The sequence below is a fragment of the Hippoglossus stenolepis genome, chromosome 16 (assembly GCF_022539355.2).
Source record: "Hippoglossus stenolepis isolate QCI-W04-F060 chromosome 16, HSTE1.2, whole genome shotgun sequence".
Lineage (NCBI taxonomy): Eukaryota > Metazoa > Chordata > Actinopteri > Pleuronectiformes > Pleuronectidae > Hippoglossus > Hippoglossus stenolepis.
In genome coordinates this window covers 2432236-2451629 of record NC_061498.1, presented here as the reverse complement: position 1 = coordinate 2451629, position 19394 = coordinate 2432236, and the positions used below count along the sequence as shown (strand labels likewise).

At 46.0% G+C, this 19394-nt stretch overlaps 1 protein-coding gene across 3 annotated transcripts in view; it reads right to left on the bottom strand.

Annotated features, from left to right (window-relative positions):
* The window catches only part of LOC118123782 (microtubule-associated serine/threonine-protein kinase 1), a 34811-nt gene extending 15417 nt beyond the window's left edge, over positions 1-19394 (bottom strand). Inside the window, exons 1-5 of one of the 3 annotated variants that reach the window (XM_035181373.2) lie at positions 19173-19394; positions 12552-12583; positions 3035-3129; positions 1992-2067; positions 1016-1088 (exon numbers count right to left, since the gene is read on the bottom strand). In XM_035181373.2, the coding sequence (XP_035037264.1) occupies positions 1016-1088; positions 1992-2067; positions 3035-3129; positions 12552-12583; positions 19173-19211 (315 nt within the window). In that variant the 5' untranslated portion in view covers positions 19212-19394. Of the gene's footprint in view, positions 1-1015; positions 1089-1991; positions 2068-3034; positions 3130-10472; positions 10667-12551; positions 12584-19172 lie in introns of those variants that run through there. The other 2 variants (XM_035181374.2, XM_035181375.2) reach the window with 2 other exon arrangements.

The window sequence follows — 19394 nt, the reverse complement described above, 5'->3', positions numbered from 1 at the left end:
GAGAGGATTAGGACGACGGGGGAGAGGAAGGAGCGAGTTGGCAGACGAGGAAGGGAAAAATATTAGAGAGTGGGTGGAGGAGTTGGAAGGAGAAAAAAGAGAAAGTGCCAGAAAGTTAATGAACCAAAACTCCAGCACATTATCCTAATTAATCTTCATCAACCTGATAATAACTTCAGCTCTTCATGCTCTGAAAGCTCAATTACTACAGTATCACCAACGTTACAGCGGCTGGTCCTCGAGGAGCCGAGACGTTAATGAACTAGATCCGTGAATCTGTGACTCAGACGAACATCATCCATCGCTCTCCTTCTTTCCTCAGCACCTCAGTGTCTCCGGAGCGAACTGAAGCAGACTTTCGCTGAGAGGAGCACTTTTTTTATTGCGTCACAATTCACCCAGATGCTGAGTAGATGATGTTTTAAAGAGATTTTCGTTTGCCCACAACATTTATTACCCCAAAGGTGTCGTTCAGCATTTTTGTTTGACGTTATTTCTTTGAGTTGTGCAGTGACTTCGTGAGCAGGGGATTTTCTGTTCAGAATAAACTTCGTTCATTTCAATAAAATATCTCTTTGTTTCTAATAATAGCATCGTGCTAAATTAAGGATGTGATAAATTACATTGGAGCAGAATGTGCTTCATCTAATTCCAGCTTCTCATCTCTAATGACCCTCTCATCCCGCCGTCCTGGCACTCGTCACTTTCCCCTCCTCGCTGTCCTCCCTCCCTCCCTCCCTCCCTCCCCTCCTCCATCCAGGAGCAGGAACCAGGACTCTGGACGTTACGCAACAAGATACACACCCGCAGAAAAAAATAGGAAGTGACAACCTGCTGCAGTTAGTGTAGAACTTAAATCTGAAGGGAAGGCTGCTAACGAATGATGCGGGGGTTGAAACGGAGGGTCAGGCACCGTGAGAATAACTCGACTCAGATGCAGATATTTCTTTCATTGGATATTTTCTCTTTTGTAAACTGCTGATGTAAGAAATAAGACGGGAGTGAGGTGATTTACCGTTGAGCTAGGGGTGTTGGTGCCATATCCAGAAGACGGCAGAGATGCCAAAGACCATCGGCGTCCGTCCGCTCTGCAGAGAAAACACAAACGTTACATCAGTTAAAAGCCCGATGCGACTCTCAGACTCTGCCATAAACACAATTTCATAATTACAATGCAGCATTAGCTTGATTGTGTTCAGAAGAAAAACTTTAACTTTAAAACCAGTTGGTTTTTTATTGCGAGTAGTGAGATAGTAAGTGTGACTGGAAGACAAAACCCACATCCTGTGTGTCAGCATCACACAGCGACAGGCAGACGAGTTTAATAAATGAGGACGGAGGATTTACAGGAGGAGGGGCAGGATTCCAGAGTTACCCTGTGTCTGACTGAGGAGGGGCAGGGGCCTTTAGCTGCGACGCCTCCATACGAAGGCCTGACGAATATCTTAGAAGCTCCCGAGTCTGCCTCCTCACCAGAGCAGCCTGAATAAACAAAGGCGCCGTGAACGTGACAGCTCGGCTCCGTCGGGCTCCACGTGAGTCAGCCTGTTACGCTGCGAGAACCTGCGAGTGCTACAAGAGGCTCCTCGCTCCCCAGGATGTGTGAGACCTCCAACAGAAACAGATTCTCCATATTGTGTTCTACACCGGAAGCCGAGGCTAATGTCGGTAGCTTTCTTCCAGAAGGTGAAAGGAGCCTGATCAATCAGCGAACGCTACGTCGTGACCGAAAAGACCCAATCAGCAAGAGGTTGTGAGCATCTACTGTTTCCAAATATCTCGCAGCCCCTGAGTTTTCAAACTAAAACTGGTCCAGCAGTGTTTCCAAACTCATAAAGAGTTTTGTGTGTTTTTAAATGAAAACGTAGAAGTGTGGATGTGGCCGCTCTCTCTCCCAGCTCTGATATAAACATAACTTGAGATCAGATCAGTCGTAAACACAAGCAGGAGTAAACACGCTCAGTAACATGTGGGGATTTAAAGGCAGCGACCTTCTGGAGGAGGCGAACGAGAAGTGAGCCGGGTTACTGGGAGAGAAGTTCCGTGGGCTGTCCAGGGGGCTGCTTCCTGTGGGGGGCCACAAGAGAAACACAGTGAGAGACACACAACCACTGTACAGGAACATGTGACAAACACAAAATCAAGCTTTGTTATTTAATGAAAACCCCCCTCATCTGATTCTGAGTTCAATACGACAATGTGACTTTTTCACAATTATCAGGTCTGAGGGGGTGAAATTGATTTAGATTGTTTTTCCAGACCATAAAGGCCTGACATCGATTTTTAGACTGATGAACGTTCTGCAGCCGGAGATTTGTACGTGTCCTGTTCTGTGGACGTTAATGTCGGTGTTTTGATTGATGGACTGAGAGTTTTGATTGACGGCCATTTCAATGATGAATGAATACGAGCAACAAGCACCTTAGTCAAGTCGTGTTAAACACTTAAAACTTAACCAGGTCAAACGTGGAACTGTTCCACATTCTGGGCTTATTTGTTTTCTTCTTAGATGACAAGATGCCACTTTGAAAGGATCCTCTCAAGGCATTCCTAAGATATTACGGTCAAAAGGCAAAGAGACAGTTTTTTGAGGTCACAGCAACCTTTGACTTCAGGTCATCCTTGAGTCCAAGTGATTGTGTCACATGTAATAACATTTCCAACGGGTGTTCCTGACATATCACCTTCACAAGAACATGAGACAAAATCGAACCAGTTCATCTTTGAGTCCAAGTGAAGATTTGTGCTCAATTTGAAGATATAATCTCAAGATGTTCTTGAGATATCGTGTTCACAAGGCAAAAATTGTGCTTCCTGGGGTCACATAAACCTTGACCTTTGACCTTTGATCACTAAAAGGGAATCACTTCATCTTCGAGTCCAAGCAAACATTTTTACCCAATTTGAAGATATTCCCTGAAGATGTTCTTGAGTTATCGTGTTCACAATGCTACATACAGAGGGACGGACAACCCCAAAACTTGTTAACCTTTCTGAAAAAGCTCATAGCTAACGTGATGTTGACTGTACGTACCGAGGTGTCCAGGGAGTGGCAGCGGGGAGTGTGGGCGAGGCAGCGTGGGCGAGGTGGTGGTCAGGATCAGGCTTTTCCTGTTGCTTGCACGACAACTGCAGAGAGAGAGAGAGAGAGAAAAGAGAGAGATTATTATGTGAGGGTGCAAATCTATATGTGCAGGCGAAGCGTGCAAATGAGTGGCTCGCTGTGGGAGCACCACCGCGATAAAGAGGATTCAATTTCCTCCGTCATTCATCCCTGTCTGCTTCCCCTCGGCCGAGATAAGAGGCGAGGGGAGAGCGGGTGGAACAAGATGAAAGAGCGGCGAAGTTGGAGAGATTAGCGGCAACAAGCAGAGAAGAAAGGAGAAAGATTAGAGCGGTGAAAGAATCGACTGTGTTTGCAGAAAATAAACGTAACGCAGGAGAATCAGCTTAATTGTGTGTGAGGTACTTTGCAGCCGTCACAACCGCGGTGAGTCACTCCAGATGTGCCCGTGGACACGGTGTTACTGTACCACATCCTCAGCGTCAGGCCGCGAGTTAAACAACCTTTTTATATTCACACTTATTCTGTTTGAACTCTCGCTCTGCAGCCGTTGTTTTTTTTATTTTCAAAGGCTTTTTAAACATGCACGGCACAGAGTGCTCCTGTTCTCCGAGGCGACGTGAGGGGCATGAATAAATGCAAATAAAAAACAGAGAGGAGAGAACAAACGCAAACAGCAACACCATCATGTCCGCGGTCAGATGAAGAGAGGGGTTGGTCCCCCAAGTGGGACACTACCACCTCCACCACACACACACACACACACACACACACACACACACACACACACACACACACACACACACACACACACACACACACACACACACACACACACACACATTCACCGGCGGTGTAGAGACGTGAGAAGACTGAGATTGGATCGACACGTGAAGACGATAACACCTCGACCGCTTATTAAATAACACATTTGGATATGAATGATGTCTCCGCTGATTGAAGTAATGAATGATCTTCCAGGGATTTCACAATTACACAAACTTGAATAGAACGTCACTCAGGAGAGCTCACACCGCACAGTCCTCACCCACACACTCATTTATAGCAGCTCCCTACAGGTGCCGGGTTTTTCCATCAAAATCCAGATATTATTTTGGGAAAATGGTAAAAAATGTATCTCACAATGTTAAAGAAAGTAAAAAAAACTGAGTGGGTTCTTCTCTGACCCAGATCCTCGCACAAAGTTTTGACGATTTGTCCATGAATGAATCAAATGATCAAACCAGTTGGTTGAGAGCCTACGGTTGTTGGTGGCGAAGGCTGCATGTAAGGAAAGTTGTATAAAGGCTCTTATGGATCCAAAGAGAGGATGCAATCAAGTCAAGTTACGTTTTTAACGAAATTATGCATTCGTCTCTGTTTCTTTTCCGCTGCTGAGATGACCTGATAAACACGGAGCTCCCTTCCCACCAGGAGACACTAGATCCCAGCCAATGACACGAGGCTGTTCAAACCCAGTCCGCTCATACTGGTGGACCCAGTGAAAGCTGTAAACTCAGTGGATCAAAATATTACAACAGGGTCAGAAAACAGCGCCTCGTCTCATCGGCCTCTTTTCATTATGTTAACAGGTCGCAGGACGCCTTGATCAATCAGATCTATAACAGGTCTTATGGATAGTGATCACGAATGCCAATGGGGGGGGGCATTTAACCTGCAGGTCCACTAACTGCTATCGGGCCATTTCACACTTTGTAAATTGGATCAATTACATCCGGACATTGTTTTATAGCTGTGAACCTGTTTCTCTGAGGCTGCAATAATCTCAGTGTGACACACACACAACCGGATCCTGCTGATATCACTCAGTGTGTGTGTGTACTTGTGTGTACTTGTGTGTACTTGTACTTGTGCAAGGAGTGAGGATATTCTGGTCCCTCCTAACTTCTTGGCATGGACAACATGCCTCGTGTTTATTATTACATATTAAAATAGGGTAATCAACATGCAAAGTGTGTGTGGTGTGTGTGTGTGTGTGTGTGTGTGTGTGTGTGTGTGTGTGTGTGTGTGTGCTTCCTCCTAGTAAAGGGAAGGACAGAGTAAAACTAATAAAAACCAAGCAGCAGGACTTTTAATGGATTCTCAGTGCTGCAGGAAATCAATGGAGGTTGACTGCACACACACACACACACACACACACACACACACACACACACACACACACACACAGCTGTCAGTATGTTACCATGTAGAAACAAGCTGACATGTTTTTACTTTCCACATCCACAGTGCAGATTTCAGGGGTGGAAGCCCGAGGCCTGTTTCTTACGAGATGGTCAGTAAAGATCAATAGGTGGGGGTGCACTGGGCTGTACTGGCTGTTGTGGTTGTAGAGGAGAGATGGAGAATAGGGAAGGAGATGGTGTGAAACTTGTGTATCTCCATTATAGTGACAAAAAAATGGCAGCAAAGACAGCAAATCAAATATTTGCGTATAGGGCGGGAAGCTGAGATCTGATTATGAGACGCACGTGGGGCCACATTGTAACACCAGGCGTGAACGGGGCCCTTTGTTACACTAGGAAATCCAAACAGAAGAAGGAAGTGAACTGGTTTCCAAATAACTTTATCACGGTGAGAGAGAGAGAGAGAGAGCTGTGAACACCGGCCATTACATGAAAGTGAGAAAAAGAAAAGTGAATCCTCGTAGGGTGACTGCAAACTGAATGGAAATATACTGGGGGAGAAAAACTAGAATTAGAGATGCAGGTTGAAAGCCTCCCAGTGGTGCTCATCACCCACACATGAGCAAGGCAAACATGACCCAATTTCTTCCCCACACACACACACACACACACAGACACACACACACGCACACACACACACATTAGGAGTACATGGGGAAGTATTGTTCGCTGGGAGCAGATGACACCGAGGGGGGGGAAATCATGGCTCTAACAAAGCCAGACAAACCGGAGCCTTCATCCTCTGCATGTTCCTCCCTCTCTACCCAACAGCAGGGGGACCATTAATATTGATCCGACCAAAGCACCCGTTCATATGAGACTGCACAAATGTAGCAGTGATACACAAAGTCAAATGGAAGTGGAGGAGAGGCGGAGTGGAGGAGAGATTGGTGCAGCAGAGAGAGAGAGAGAGAGAGAAAGCAGGGCTACGAGCGAGAGAGTGCTTCAAAGAGAAAGAAAGGCGGAGGCAGAGAGAAAGAAGAAAGAAGCTGGCGAGAAGTTTGTTTACCTCTGCAGCCTGGGGAGAGGTGACCGGAGAAAGGGGAGCGCTGAATAAATCACTGGTGTGTTGGTGGAAAAGACGACTGGGAGAAATCAGGGAAGGGGTGAAGGAGGAGGAAGGGGGTGCAGAAACAGAGAAATATCTTATTTTCTTAGAGAGCATCTCTTTTGTTTTACTGTCGTGAAGTTTTACAAAGACTGGGACACAATTCCAGAGACAAAAGACCAAATTAAATGTTAGCCGGCGTCCACAACAATGCGAGGAGTGGAGGGAGATGTGGTCACATGAGGCCTTGTTGCTACGCAGCGTGCAGCAGGGAGGCTTCTGATAACAGCGACCAGGGACCAGAGAGAAGGACCGCTCATTAAAGGAAACACTCCTGTCACTGTGGGGGGGGGTGAGCGAGTGAGATAAGAGAATCAGAGAGAAGAGGAAGGACACAATTTATGACACCGGACGGTGGAACAATGTCAGACAAACACCTGGTATCGGATAAAAGGAAACTAGTTTTTACAAAAGTGGGTAACTGGGACGTGAAGCAGTTTTTATGAAAACAAAACCTACACAGAGGAAAAGAGAGGAGATTAATATCTGCTGTTACGACTCTATTTAATCACCACTGAAATGAGACTTCCCAAAAGTCCCATTGAAGCTGCACCCGACTGCACAAACTCCTAAATATCAGTTCCCCTAAATATGCAAGATTCTTTTAAAAATCAAGATGCGTGAATTATCCTCTGAGAAATAAGTAGAAATGTCAGTGAACGACCTATAAAAATCATAAAAAACTTCCTGGATCTGCACCAAAATTAACGGGTTCTTGCTTCCACTGAATTAAGTGGAAATCCGTCCTCCATCTTTAAGTCGATGCTTCTACACAGATGGTGAATGTCCTGCATGTGCCAGCTCTAAACTCTTGTATTTGTCTGTTGATGAAGTGATTAGTGAAACAGTCATTTCAGCTTTTACACCGTGAACAGCGAGGTAACAGTAAATAAACAGGTTATTGATTCCTATTCCCACAAGTCCCTAAACCTAAGCATCGTGTCCACTGGGTCACAGCAGCAGTAAGAGGGGCGGACAGAAGCTAAATGGTCGTGTCGAGGACCCGAGGTGGAGACACTGTCCTCACTTAGCTCAGATCTGCACCCGATTGCACTAACACATCGACGAGGAGAAAAGTCTCAAACATCCCTGACAGCACTTCAAAGCCCCTCGGCCCCGACGGAACTCCATTTTCTCGTTGTTTTTTCTTCCGGTAATAGTCTGAAATGTAGAGTCTCTGTCTGAGGGAACTACACAACAGCTGACTGTAGCAATATCTGTCATATCGGGTTGGATTTAGTGCCGTCGGGAAGTCTGTGTCCTCACACGTGCTCTCCTGTAAGAGAGGACGGGTTGAGCCCTGAGAGGAGCAGCATCAAAGAGAATAAGAGTCCCATTACTCTAACAGGACGGAGACCTTTACTGAAATCAGCAGCTAATGGTGGATGTAGCACCTTTGTGTGTGTGTGTGTGTGTGTGTGTGTGTGTGTGTGTGTGTGTGTGTGTGTGTGTGTGTGTATCGAACCCTGGGCTCCTCCTGAGAAAAGCTGTGGCTTTTAGAAGCTAAGACTTTGATTCAGGTGCCTCGTCCTCTTTCTGACCTTCCTTGGTTTGCACGTAACTGGGTTAGTGAAGTGTAATGGCTTATTTAGTTACCGAGAAGGTGTGTGTGTGTGTGTGTGTGTGTGTGTGTGTGTGTGTGTGTGTGTGTGTGTGTGTGTGTGTGTGTGTGTGTGTGTGTGTGTGTGTGTGTGTCTGTGCACCGTTGCCCCGCAGCACAGAGCAGCTGAGTCGGAGCTTCCAGCTAACTTCCAGCCAATTAACGAAATTCCCTAAACGTGTTTCCACTTTGCTTTTGATGCGACATCTGACGCACGTTACAGATTCATCATCAAAACACATTTGCAAACAACGGGTCCTTGATTTTTCTGACGGACGTAAAACCCAAGGCCAACTTCTATCTTTTCTTAATCCACCCTGACGTGCAGAGGAATACAGACGGACGAGTGAAAGGAGAACGAAGGAGGACAAAACGAAAGAGAAGAGACAGAATTAGAGAGAGAGGCACTCGGAGCTAGTTTGCGTGTCGGCCTTGCTCACGTAACCTCAGCGAGCTGGTCCCTAATGGAGGAGCCGACACAGAGATCACCCCAGGGCCCTGCGCTCCATCTCAGCCTCTCCTCTTTTCACCTCTTGCGCAACCTCCCCCGCTTCTTCCTCCTCTTCCGTCGCCTTAATCACTTTTTTTCCCCTTCGCTCGTTCCCGGCTGAGACTTTGCTTCGTGATCTCGTTGTCGTCGCAGCTGAGAAATAAACTGTTTCAGCAACTGTAGGGAACTCTCTCTCCGTGCACTGAATACATTTCTTGAAGTTATTCTCTGAGCATTGAGCCTTTATGCGATAGGACAGATTTAGGTGTGGAAGGGAGAAGACGTGCAGCAAAGGGCTTGGACTCAAGCTCCCGTACATGGGCCGCCCGCTCAACCAGGTGAGCTGTTGTTTGCCCCAGATTTTTTAAAACTATTCCTCTTGGGTGTGAGCACCACTGCAGGAGGGTAGTAAGCATTAAAAAAGGTGAAACCTCTGCAGTATTATCCATCTGTTCGCCTGCGTGCCTGGGCTCAGGTGTGCCACAGCCAGTCTCTGGTTTAATCCCCGATCAGCAGGGGACAATGAAGTCACTCTGCGAGACTCAGCGTGATGTCACTACTGCCGCCGCCGAAGAGGAAGCCCCTGGGGCTTTAATGCCAGCTCACATTTACAGACTCCCGACATGAGAGTGACTGAAAGCATCAGTTAAATCACAAAGGAAAATACTGATCATTTCATAACTGTGGGACTACAGGTGGTAGGGATTCAGAAAAGTATCGCACCGCTTTGTTTTATCCTGAGATATTAGTATTCTTCTTGAAACTCCAGAGAAAGTCCAGAGCCTCTCACACTCGGCCTCTCCGAGAGAATGTCAGGAGATTATCCGGAGTTCAGCGAATGTCTGAAAGCAGCAGCTTAAGTTTCACAAGGAAACTTCAGCGAGATACAAGCTTCAAATAACAACCAGCCGAAAAACCCAACTTCAGAAAAACATCTCTCCGTGTCGGTGAATCAGAAAGATTCCGTCTCTTGTTGTGTGACTCATCTTTGACTCATGTAATCAGGGTTTGATCGGACGGTGAATCAGTAAAAACTGCAGCCCGGCTAAATGTCACTATGATGAGTCACAGCAACTTAACGTTACTTTAACGTCAACAAACACATAACCAGGGTCACAGATACAGTTATTAAATGAGCTATAAATCTCCATCTCAAGGTTTTTATACTAAACTTCCATTTCAAACATGTTGTTAATGAGTCTATTGCTCAGATATATTTACATAAAATTAGAAAATGTGATTCATCCATCCTTTATACTTTGGCAGATTATAATTAGAACATTAGAATATTAGGCAGGTTGCCACAGTTTCGCTAATGAATGGGAAACGATGTGAGTAATTGTCAGACTGTACTTAAGCACAAACTGCTTTGAGCTAAATGCTAATGTCAAATCGCTAAAATATTCATAGTAATGCAATGACACAGCACCGATGTTCAGCAGGTGTAATGTTTTGCATTTCCTTTCATTATCTTAGCATAAAAGCATGTTAATGTTGGCCAATTAGCATCAAACACCGAGTACAGCTGAGGCTGATGGGAATGTGATTAGTTTTCCAAAAAAATGTTGTCAGATTAGACGACGAAGATAGAATTTGATTTAATGATAACATGAGATGAAGAGTTAGAGGACGGGAACCATCAGGGCCGGAGCTCTGGACTCAGTGTGAGATATGTGATAGCTTTTATTTATACTGTGATTTTGTTATGTTAATGTGTTCAGAGTTTTGTACCGATTTATATTTGTTCATTTAAGTTAACCCAACCTGGAAACCATGAACTATGACAATATTCTGCAATAAACTAAGAACCACTAAGAATCTCATCAACAGAACTGAGCAGAAATCCTAAATCCAAGTTCCACCCCCACACGAGCCTCTGTAATGTTTACTGAGCCTGTAGCTGAACAGGGAAACGGGCCGAGCAGCTAAGACCGAGAGGGAGGAGAACGGAAAACAAGAGTCACGTCACTCGGAGGCCGAATGATCTCGCCCTGCTCTCTTACCTTTTCGTGCGTCGGAACATGCTGCTGGTTTTAGTATCGAGGCGTCGCTCTGAGCAACAAGCAGCAGCAGCAGCAGCAGCAGCAGCAGCAGCAGTGGAGCGGTGAGGGAGTCAGAAAGCAGCAGGTCGCTGAGAGGATGTCATCGCAATGCAACGTGTTCGGTGGCTCTGTCTGCACAACCTTGAGATGTGCGTCTGGGCGAGTGTGGCCGAGAACGAGAGAGAGAGAGGGAGAGAGAGAGAGAGAGAGAGAGAGAGAGAGAGAGAGAGAGAGAGAGAGAGAGAGAAGGAGGGAGGGAAGGACGAAGGTGGGGTGGTTTTGTTTTTTTAATGAGGAATAACAGAAAGGGGGAATTGTGGGATTGTGGGTAATTTTCTCAAGGCCGGTACACGGTGTAATGTTTTGATTTATTCATGCTAAATGTTGTGTTGTCCTCTGACGCCATTGTGTGTCCACGGAAAGAACCAGAACCTTGACTGCAGAGAGAGAGAGAGAGGGAGAGAGAGTAAAGGGAGGAGACCTCATCTCAGCAGAGAGACACAACACCACTTCTGGGAGCTGTTATATAACAATGAGACGGATTCTGAATGGAATCAAGTGACGGGGAAGAAAATGAAAACACACACAATCTGATTGTTTACTGGTGAAAGGCAGATTGAACGTGAAGCCAGCTCCACCGGGCTCATCCATAATGGATGCTGGGCCGATAACGTCCTGCAGAGGGAGACGGGCTGTGACGCTACGGAGGCAGAGAGCGAGCAGTCGGGGCCTGATGGTAAAGTTGGAAACGCGGCGGCGAGAGAGAGAGAGAGAAATAGCAGCGAGATGGAAACACAAACAGAGATGCTTTGCTGTTTCATTTCACGTTTGATTACCCACGATGACTCAGGATGAGGAGGCAGCGGAGAAGATGGACGGGGCAGCGTGGGGGGGGGGGAGTGGAGAAGGAGGTAGTGGGCTGTGACGACACGCACACACACACAGTACACACACACACACACACAAATATTTACATTTACTACTGTGCAAAGAGATTAAGCACTTGAGTAGCCTCCATTACGACGCCATCTTTTTTTAATACACTCCTCATCTTCATTTCTTCTAAACGCTACGTAGTGACAGAGCGAGTACTCAGATTAGAGCTGGGCAATAAAACAATATCAATAATCATCGCAGTATGTTTCTTATCGTTACAAAATACGTGTCAATATGTTGAGGAGGTATAACACATAACAATTATCAATATCGACCACTGTGAAAATATTTATCTTCATATAATTTTCACAGAGCAATATTAGTCATGTTTTTGTCCCTCTGATGGTTTTAACTATAAATAAATCACCCTCCTTCTTGCTCAGGTTTGGTCTCCACCACCTCCTGTGGTATATATCTGGCTCTGAGGTAAATGCAAAATGTTCCACTGTGTTGGCCATACTGTTGAATAGCTGAATCTATAAAAATGTTCATATTTTGTGAACGAATCAGGTGTTTTTATTCAGAATCCTAATCTATAAATTGTGCACATTGCTGTAACACGTGTAGTGCGTACGAGGGAGACAGAAAGCAAGAGAAGAGGGATCGGCAGAGGGGAGCTGAAAGGTCGGGGGGTGGAATCGAGACCGTTACAGAAACAGGATTAATAACTGAGCGAGAGGAAGAGAGGAGGAGGAGATAAAGAAAAAGGAAATGAGAGACGGGGGAAAGGACAGAATGGCTTTCAGCACCATGGACAGCATCCAGAGCTCCCAGCTCCTCCTCCTCCTCCTCCTCCTCCTCCTCCTCCTTCACACGAGCATCACACACTCGAACACACACAAACACACACATCACACACATCACACACACTCAAACACACTCGAACACACACGAACACACTCAGACACTCCTGCCAGTCTGATGTGAGCTCAGGAGCAGAGAGACGCTGTTGACGAATGACCAGAAGCACAGAAGCTTCAGTCATTGTTTTTCTTCATGGAGGAACCCAGACTCTCCCCAGAGAGGAGAGAGGAGGGAGAGGAGGAAGGAGGGAGGGAGGGAGGGAGACGGAAAGAGGGAGGGATGAATAAAGGTAACACCCACCTGCTGTTCTTGCGAGGCAGTGGCAAATCCTTCTGGAAGAAAGACAAAGAAAACAAAAGAAAAAGAGATCAGGTACAGAAAAATACAATCGTTCACATTATAGCGATGTAGAAAAACGTGACAAAGATTTTCCAGTGAAGGAGAAATGATCCTGAAAACTCATCATGTGAAAACAGAGAGATTGACACGTAGCCCACGACAACAGCAGCTGAGCAGGGTGGTGCTAAGTGAGTGTTACTCAGTTATACAGCTCACCTACTGGGGCTTTTAGAGGCCTCTGGGGATCTGGAGAAGGTGGTGATTCAGAAAAGCTGCTGTAATTACAGGATTCTGTCTGTCTCTCTGTCTGTTTGTCTCTCCCTCTGTCTGTCTCTCTGTCTGTAGGTGGCCCAGAGAACCCTTCATCTTATCGGTGTGTATTGTTAAAGGCCTAAGGAAGTTATATGTTGGTTTGGACATGTGATAATTTCAGAAGTTCTGCGAACTGTGTCGAGCTTCATCGAACGCTGAGCAGCGCCGGTTCGGTTTCAGGGTTTTGTGGCTCAGCAGCAGATCTTTATTTGCTGCGGCTCAATTTCTGCAGGTCAGTTTTTACAGTTTCACAAAGAAAAGCTGCAACCAGCATCACCACAGACGGAGGAAACCGCCCATTCCAAATTGGCAGGTTTGGAACGGACGCTGCACCAGTGATAATTAATCTGACCTGAATATATCCTGGTTATCTTCGCCTGCACCCACAGTACATATTTGCATCAATGTTTGTTTTCAAGCCAGCCGACGTTCGACATGATTTAAGCCAAAATTAATCTCCCTCTCCCTCTCACTGGGACATTGGGCTGAAACAGCAGCAGAATGAAAACAGTGTGAGCGGAGCCAGATCTCATGCCAGCACAGTCGGGCTGTTTACAAAACCTGCACGCCGAGATAGAGAGAGTGGGTGGGGGGGTGCGGTGTAAACAAGGGTGGAGCAGAGGGCGGGAGGAGAGAGCGACGAGGCCTTATCCTTGAGCCTGCAGTCTTCTGGCCTTCAGCATCGTGTGTGTGTGGGTGTTTCTGTTTGTGTGCACCAGCCACTACTGATCTCCGCTGAAGAACAAACTACGCATCACACTGTGGCTCAATGAGGCTCTGAACACGAGAACAAACCTCCGACGCGGCGGCGGAGTGTTTTCAAGCTGTCCGTCCACAAGGTCAAGTCTATGTCGTGGATAACGATTACCTGAGCCGAGCAGCGAGGAGCCACGACACCGGGCGGAGCGGGAAACACTCAGGACAGGAAGGAAAAATAATAATCTTGCCATTTACAAGCTCCAGAGCGACTTGACTCCAGGTCCTGAGGGTTTACGTGTTAACAGAGACAAATCCCTCTTAACAAGGACGACTGAATATTCAACCCATTGATCCCCCCCTTCACTTTGTCCTTCATTGATCAGGCTAATTGACCCTGAGCCGTCAGAGCAGAGGAGGAGATGACTTACAAGAGGAGGCCTCCCTCCGCGATGAGGAGGTTTAACTGTACAAATAAACCCCGACAAGACCCAGAGAAGCTGTTCACTCCAAACACAACCACATAGAACTGTGTGTTGAATAAAACTGTCTTCATATTCATCCCCCATCTTCCCCGTGAGGAAAACAAGTGGCAAGAAGGTTCCAGATTCAATTCCAGCTTCTGTGTGGAGTTTGCATGTTCTCCCCGTGTTCTCTTGAGTTTTCTGTAGATGCACCAGCTTCCTCCCACAGTCCAAACACATGCAGACTGGGGATAGAGACTCTAACGACTGCACTGAACTCCGGATAATCTCCTGACATTCTCTCGAGGGGCAGCATGTGAGAGCTCAAATGTCCGAGTGAGAAAACAGCTGGAGATCCTCCAATAGATTCATATTCTATTCATTGCAATAATTCTTTTCCATTGCACCCAGTATCTCTACAGCTGGTAAATTACCATGAAGATTTGTGCAGAATTTTGAGGTGATCCCATTTCCCTCTAGCGCCCCCAGTGACTGTGACGTGTACGTGTTTCGAGCGAAATGTCTTTACAACCTTTCACGTCCACCTCAGGATGAATTGTCTCAACGTTAGTGATCCAATCATCTGTTTAAGGAGAAGCATCAACATTTGTACGTGTCCAACGCTAGAGACACTCTCATCGGGTTCAGCTGTAGTTTGTGTTTAGAGCTAATTAGCGAGCGTTAGCATGTAAACACATAAATAAAAGACTATTTACTCGTTAAAAAATATGATCCTTGCATTTGTGCAGCGCTGCTAAGTGCTGAGCAATAAACAAAGAGCATAAAACAAGTATACAAAATACACATTAACATCTAGATGCATTGCACAAACAGAGCAGACGATAGCTCTTCATGTCTGAACCCAGATCTGTCTGATGTCCCTCTGTCGGGCCCTTTGTAGTTCAGACATGTCCGGACAATAAAAAGAACCCGTTGGCACATTAAACAAAGTGCAGTCGTCTCTCTGTGGCTGCAGGGCCGTCGCTTTTTATTCACAAATTAAATGTTCATTTAAACGTGGGGGGGATGGGGGGGGATGTTCTCTCCTGTAATGGCCCATTTGAATTCAAAATATAGAATCTAGAAGCACATCCCAACATCTGTGGAGGACGTGGCTATTTTCAAAATGAGTCGGGTGTCATGTAAAATGTATTCAAACTTGATTAATGGAGAAGCTGTCGGCTCTTTGTAGCTGGAAGAATAAAAACAGAGACAATGAAAACCAAGCTTCCTTCCTCTCGTGACGTGTTTCCCTGAAGAAGAAGAGCCTGAAATACAGAAAGTGGATCAACAGACTGTCGATTAAATCCCTTTCATACGGTGGCTCATTTCCTAAATCCTCAAATGTCATGGCCTTTATTAACCGAGCAGAAATTCCATTACTACATTTCCTAAGTCTGACACTGTCGCATAACATCTGCCGGCGTTTCCCTGCTAATCCTCAATTCCACTTTCATTTGGAAGAAGGTGAGTAAGAGACAACTCATTTCCCAGTTCGTCTGTGGTCATTGGACCAGAACGAGAGCAAACCAGTCTGTGGCTCAGACTCACGTCGTCTCCACACGGCAGAAAAACAAGCAGATATCATTAAGGAAAAAGGATCCTCGCTCCGCGTCCTGTGACACAATCTGACTTTAATTCTCCTGTGGTATAATTAGTCTGTCAGAACGCCGGGGTCGCACGGCTGCGTTTCCAACGTCAACACATCGCATTGTTCAAAGAGAAGAAGAGACAAAACTGTGTCTGCCGACGTGTCACCGGGTTCACAGCTAGATGCTCTCGGAGCTCGGCTGATGGAGTCTGGCGGTGGTGGAGGGTGACGGACAGCAGATGGGAGGCTCCGTCGCAAACAGGCCCAACGATCACAGATCAGAAAACAACACAGCTCCACTGAATCTGAGGATATTTGCTCCCCTTCCTGACGGCTGCTCTTTTTAATCCAGGTTTGGCTGCGGCTGGGGGGGTGAACTGAGGTTGGTGCTTCTACGTTAATGTGTGTGATCCTCGTTGGTCCCAGAATGCAACGCTGGGTTGAACATCGGGGGGTGTTGAGGTCAAAACATCTGGTTTCTAAATTACTTAGTGCAGAGTCTGTAAACGTGTGTGTTTGTAATGTTGTGTTTCTCTTGTGTTGATACCATTGTCTATGTTTTTTTTGTATTTACTTGTTTCTTTTATTAGTCTGTTGTTGAATATTGTGTGTGTTCATGTTTGGTCTGTTTTTATTGTTGTGTATCTGTTTTTATTTGTATTATTTGTACATGTAAAGTGTCCTGGAGTCTCATGAAAGGCGCCCATGAACAAAATGTATTATTATTATTATTTAAGATGAACGAGTTGTGAAATATGCGTTCGACATACAGACAGATTTATGGAACTAGTAAGTAGATTGTTTCATACCAATGAATAAACGCTTGAGAAACCTTAGAAATAATCAACTTCCCAGATAAAACCAATGATTCAATGATTACAGGCAGGTTTCGATTATTGGGACGATGCTTGTTTCTCGTGTCCAGATGTTAGAAACCTTCTGTCTCTATGTTGATCCCACGACATGTCTGGGTTGCTGCACGGTAAAGTCAGTCAGTTTGATGCCGGAGTTAAACCATAACAGAGACTCGAGGGGCCAGTGGGTTCACGTGTTCCTGCCGGAATCTGCTCTCATCTGCCTCCACTAAAGGAATCAAACGCCGCTGCGGTAATGAAATGGTATCTGCTCCGTCTGGACGAGGCCGAGCCGTCCAATCATTCTGTGGACGCGCCGAGAAAAAGAGAGAAATGGTGCCGGGCGGAGCTGCAGACGAACAACAGGGATCAATCAAAGAGCGCCGCGCTGCCAAGAGACAGAGAGTGGACCAGTCATCATCTGCAGCAGAGGCCGTTGGATGTGAGGGAGAGGAGAGGCAGGGGGCTGATGGGGGATGACTCATGACCGTCACGCATGCGATGAGGGTCTGGTGCTTTTCATTTATCGTTCAGCCACAACATGTTTTATTCCTGATGTCCTGAACTTCAGGCCTCTGAAAACAATGACTGCGTTTACACGGACTCCAATCTTCAGAATAGTCAGAACAAGACGCTGCCTGTAAACACAATGATCTCATTAGCTTAACTTTAAATCAAATGTCATGTAGTTTTTAATGCAGCGCTAATAAAAAGTGCTATTTCTAAATATTTGCTGCTGCTCTCTGGTAACAGGACAAACTGTCCTGGAGCCAAACGGAGCGCTGCAGTGTCACCGAGAGCACAGACCCACAGAGATGTTCATTTCACGTTAGTCATGTTGAGGCAATGCATCATGGGTGTGACCCCCCTGACCCCAACTGTGGGGGCTGTGTCACCATATGGTGCTGGGAGAATGATTGTGTGTGTGTGTGTTGTGTGTGTGTGTGTGTGAGACAGAGAGAGTGACGGTTGGAATGAGTCCCACGGGACAGACGACCACAGCCAATCACCCATCAACACACAATTTGAGGAAACACACACATATGGGGGAAAGTCCATGTAAATGAGCTTAACACCTTTTTAACTACTCTCTCTCTCACACACACACACACACAGACACACACCCGATACTAAATCATTCACCTGCACTGCCTGTATCTATAAAATGCTTTTGTGAGTCGGACTCTGTGATGGATGCTCTCTCAGCTCCTGTCGTACATCACCGGGCCGTGAGCCGACGCCGTGGAGGATGAGACACGGAACCATCAACACACCTCTGCACTAATCCATCCTCCACCTCCACTCCCCTCACCCTCCACCCCCCACCCACACCTCCCTCTTCATAACGGGGTCAGTGTTCCTCAGAGCGCTCCTCTTCTTCTTCTGTGGTAACAAAAAACCATCATACACACAGTGACGTGCACACAGGCCCACAGGAGGCGACGCTCCACCCGGCCTGCAGGCTGCTCATCTCTGCTCAGTTCACTTGACTGAATCACACAAAGATGGAGGGGGGTGTAAGACCCGTGGTTAAGCAGGCTGCTTCATAATGGATGAACACAGTCCTTGGAACACGTCATCTCAGTGTATCAGAGCCCGGCCCGTGTAGCATTTGGCTGATATCAGCTGATATGAGCCTCACACCGACGTACTGACTCATGTTTGCTGATGGGAGAGATTTTATTTTATAGAATTATTTGTGTTTACATTAAAAATCCTTTCTCTTAATTTGAGCTCTATATATATTTGTATTTTATTTAGTTATTCATACAAAGATTTTTGGGTTAAACGGTAAAATATTCTGTATAAAATGCTGCAATAACATTTGCTTGTCATAAGGATTTAATAAAGACCTTTTTGGAATCATTGCCAATTTCTTTTAAACGGCCAATAAATCGTTATCAGGGATTATTTTACCCTAATTTTGATAATCAGCCTCCAAGGTATCAGTCTTAGTGACAATTCAGGAGTCTGCATAAAAATAAGATAAAAAGGCTTCATAGTGATGATATGTGAAAAACACAAATCCATCTAAATACAGAGACGTGCACCAGTAGGATCCTTTTGTTGCAGTGCACTCATCAGCACACACACACCTATAGAAAAGCTTTTCGATGGGGGGGGGTCACAGATATTCTGATATAGGAGATCAATTCACAATTACTTGAATAATAGAGTCGGTTTCTGAGCAGAAGGTGATTTACTTTAAATGGTTTAGTTCCCTGACACATCTGATCCGACTCCATCACTATTTAGATCAGGTGGTTATTTGAGAATATAGATTGGAAGATTAACTGGTGAATGGAAAAAATATATTTAGTCACAGTCCTACATGCGTAGTTTTTATCCCCTAAGCAAATATATAGTTATATTCTCCCTATAGACTGGTTCTGATGGTTTTAATGGGCAGTGAAGTGGCTCATAATGTAAAATCAACATTAGAGTCAGCATGAAACATTAAATATAATGTATTAGAGCCTGTATATGTGTGATAGTAGGTTTCACTCGGTGCCAGAGGGAGGATTCCTACTGAAAAGTGAGAAATCCCAGTAACGTGTCACCAGTAAACCTGTGAAGCATCTGTGTGAAAACATCTGGGCAGAAAGAGAAAGACGCTTCCAGATGAAACACATCAGCTCATCCTGCGGAAGCTCCTCAGCCTCACCTGCAGCCTCCGGCGCCGAATTATCCCCGAGTCATCCATGGCGTGACGCGGAGCGGCGGGGCTCCGGGGGGGGGGTTCCCCGCACTGGAACAACCTCTGGCCCCTTCACTGCTCTGGGTTCGGACCCGGTGCAGCTGCGGGATCCAGCGGTGCAGCGGCAGCAGCGTCCGGGCGCACACACGCACACACGCACGCAGCGGTGTCACGTCGATGGAGAGCACG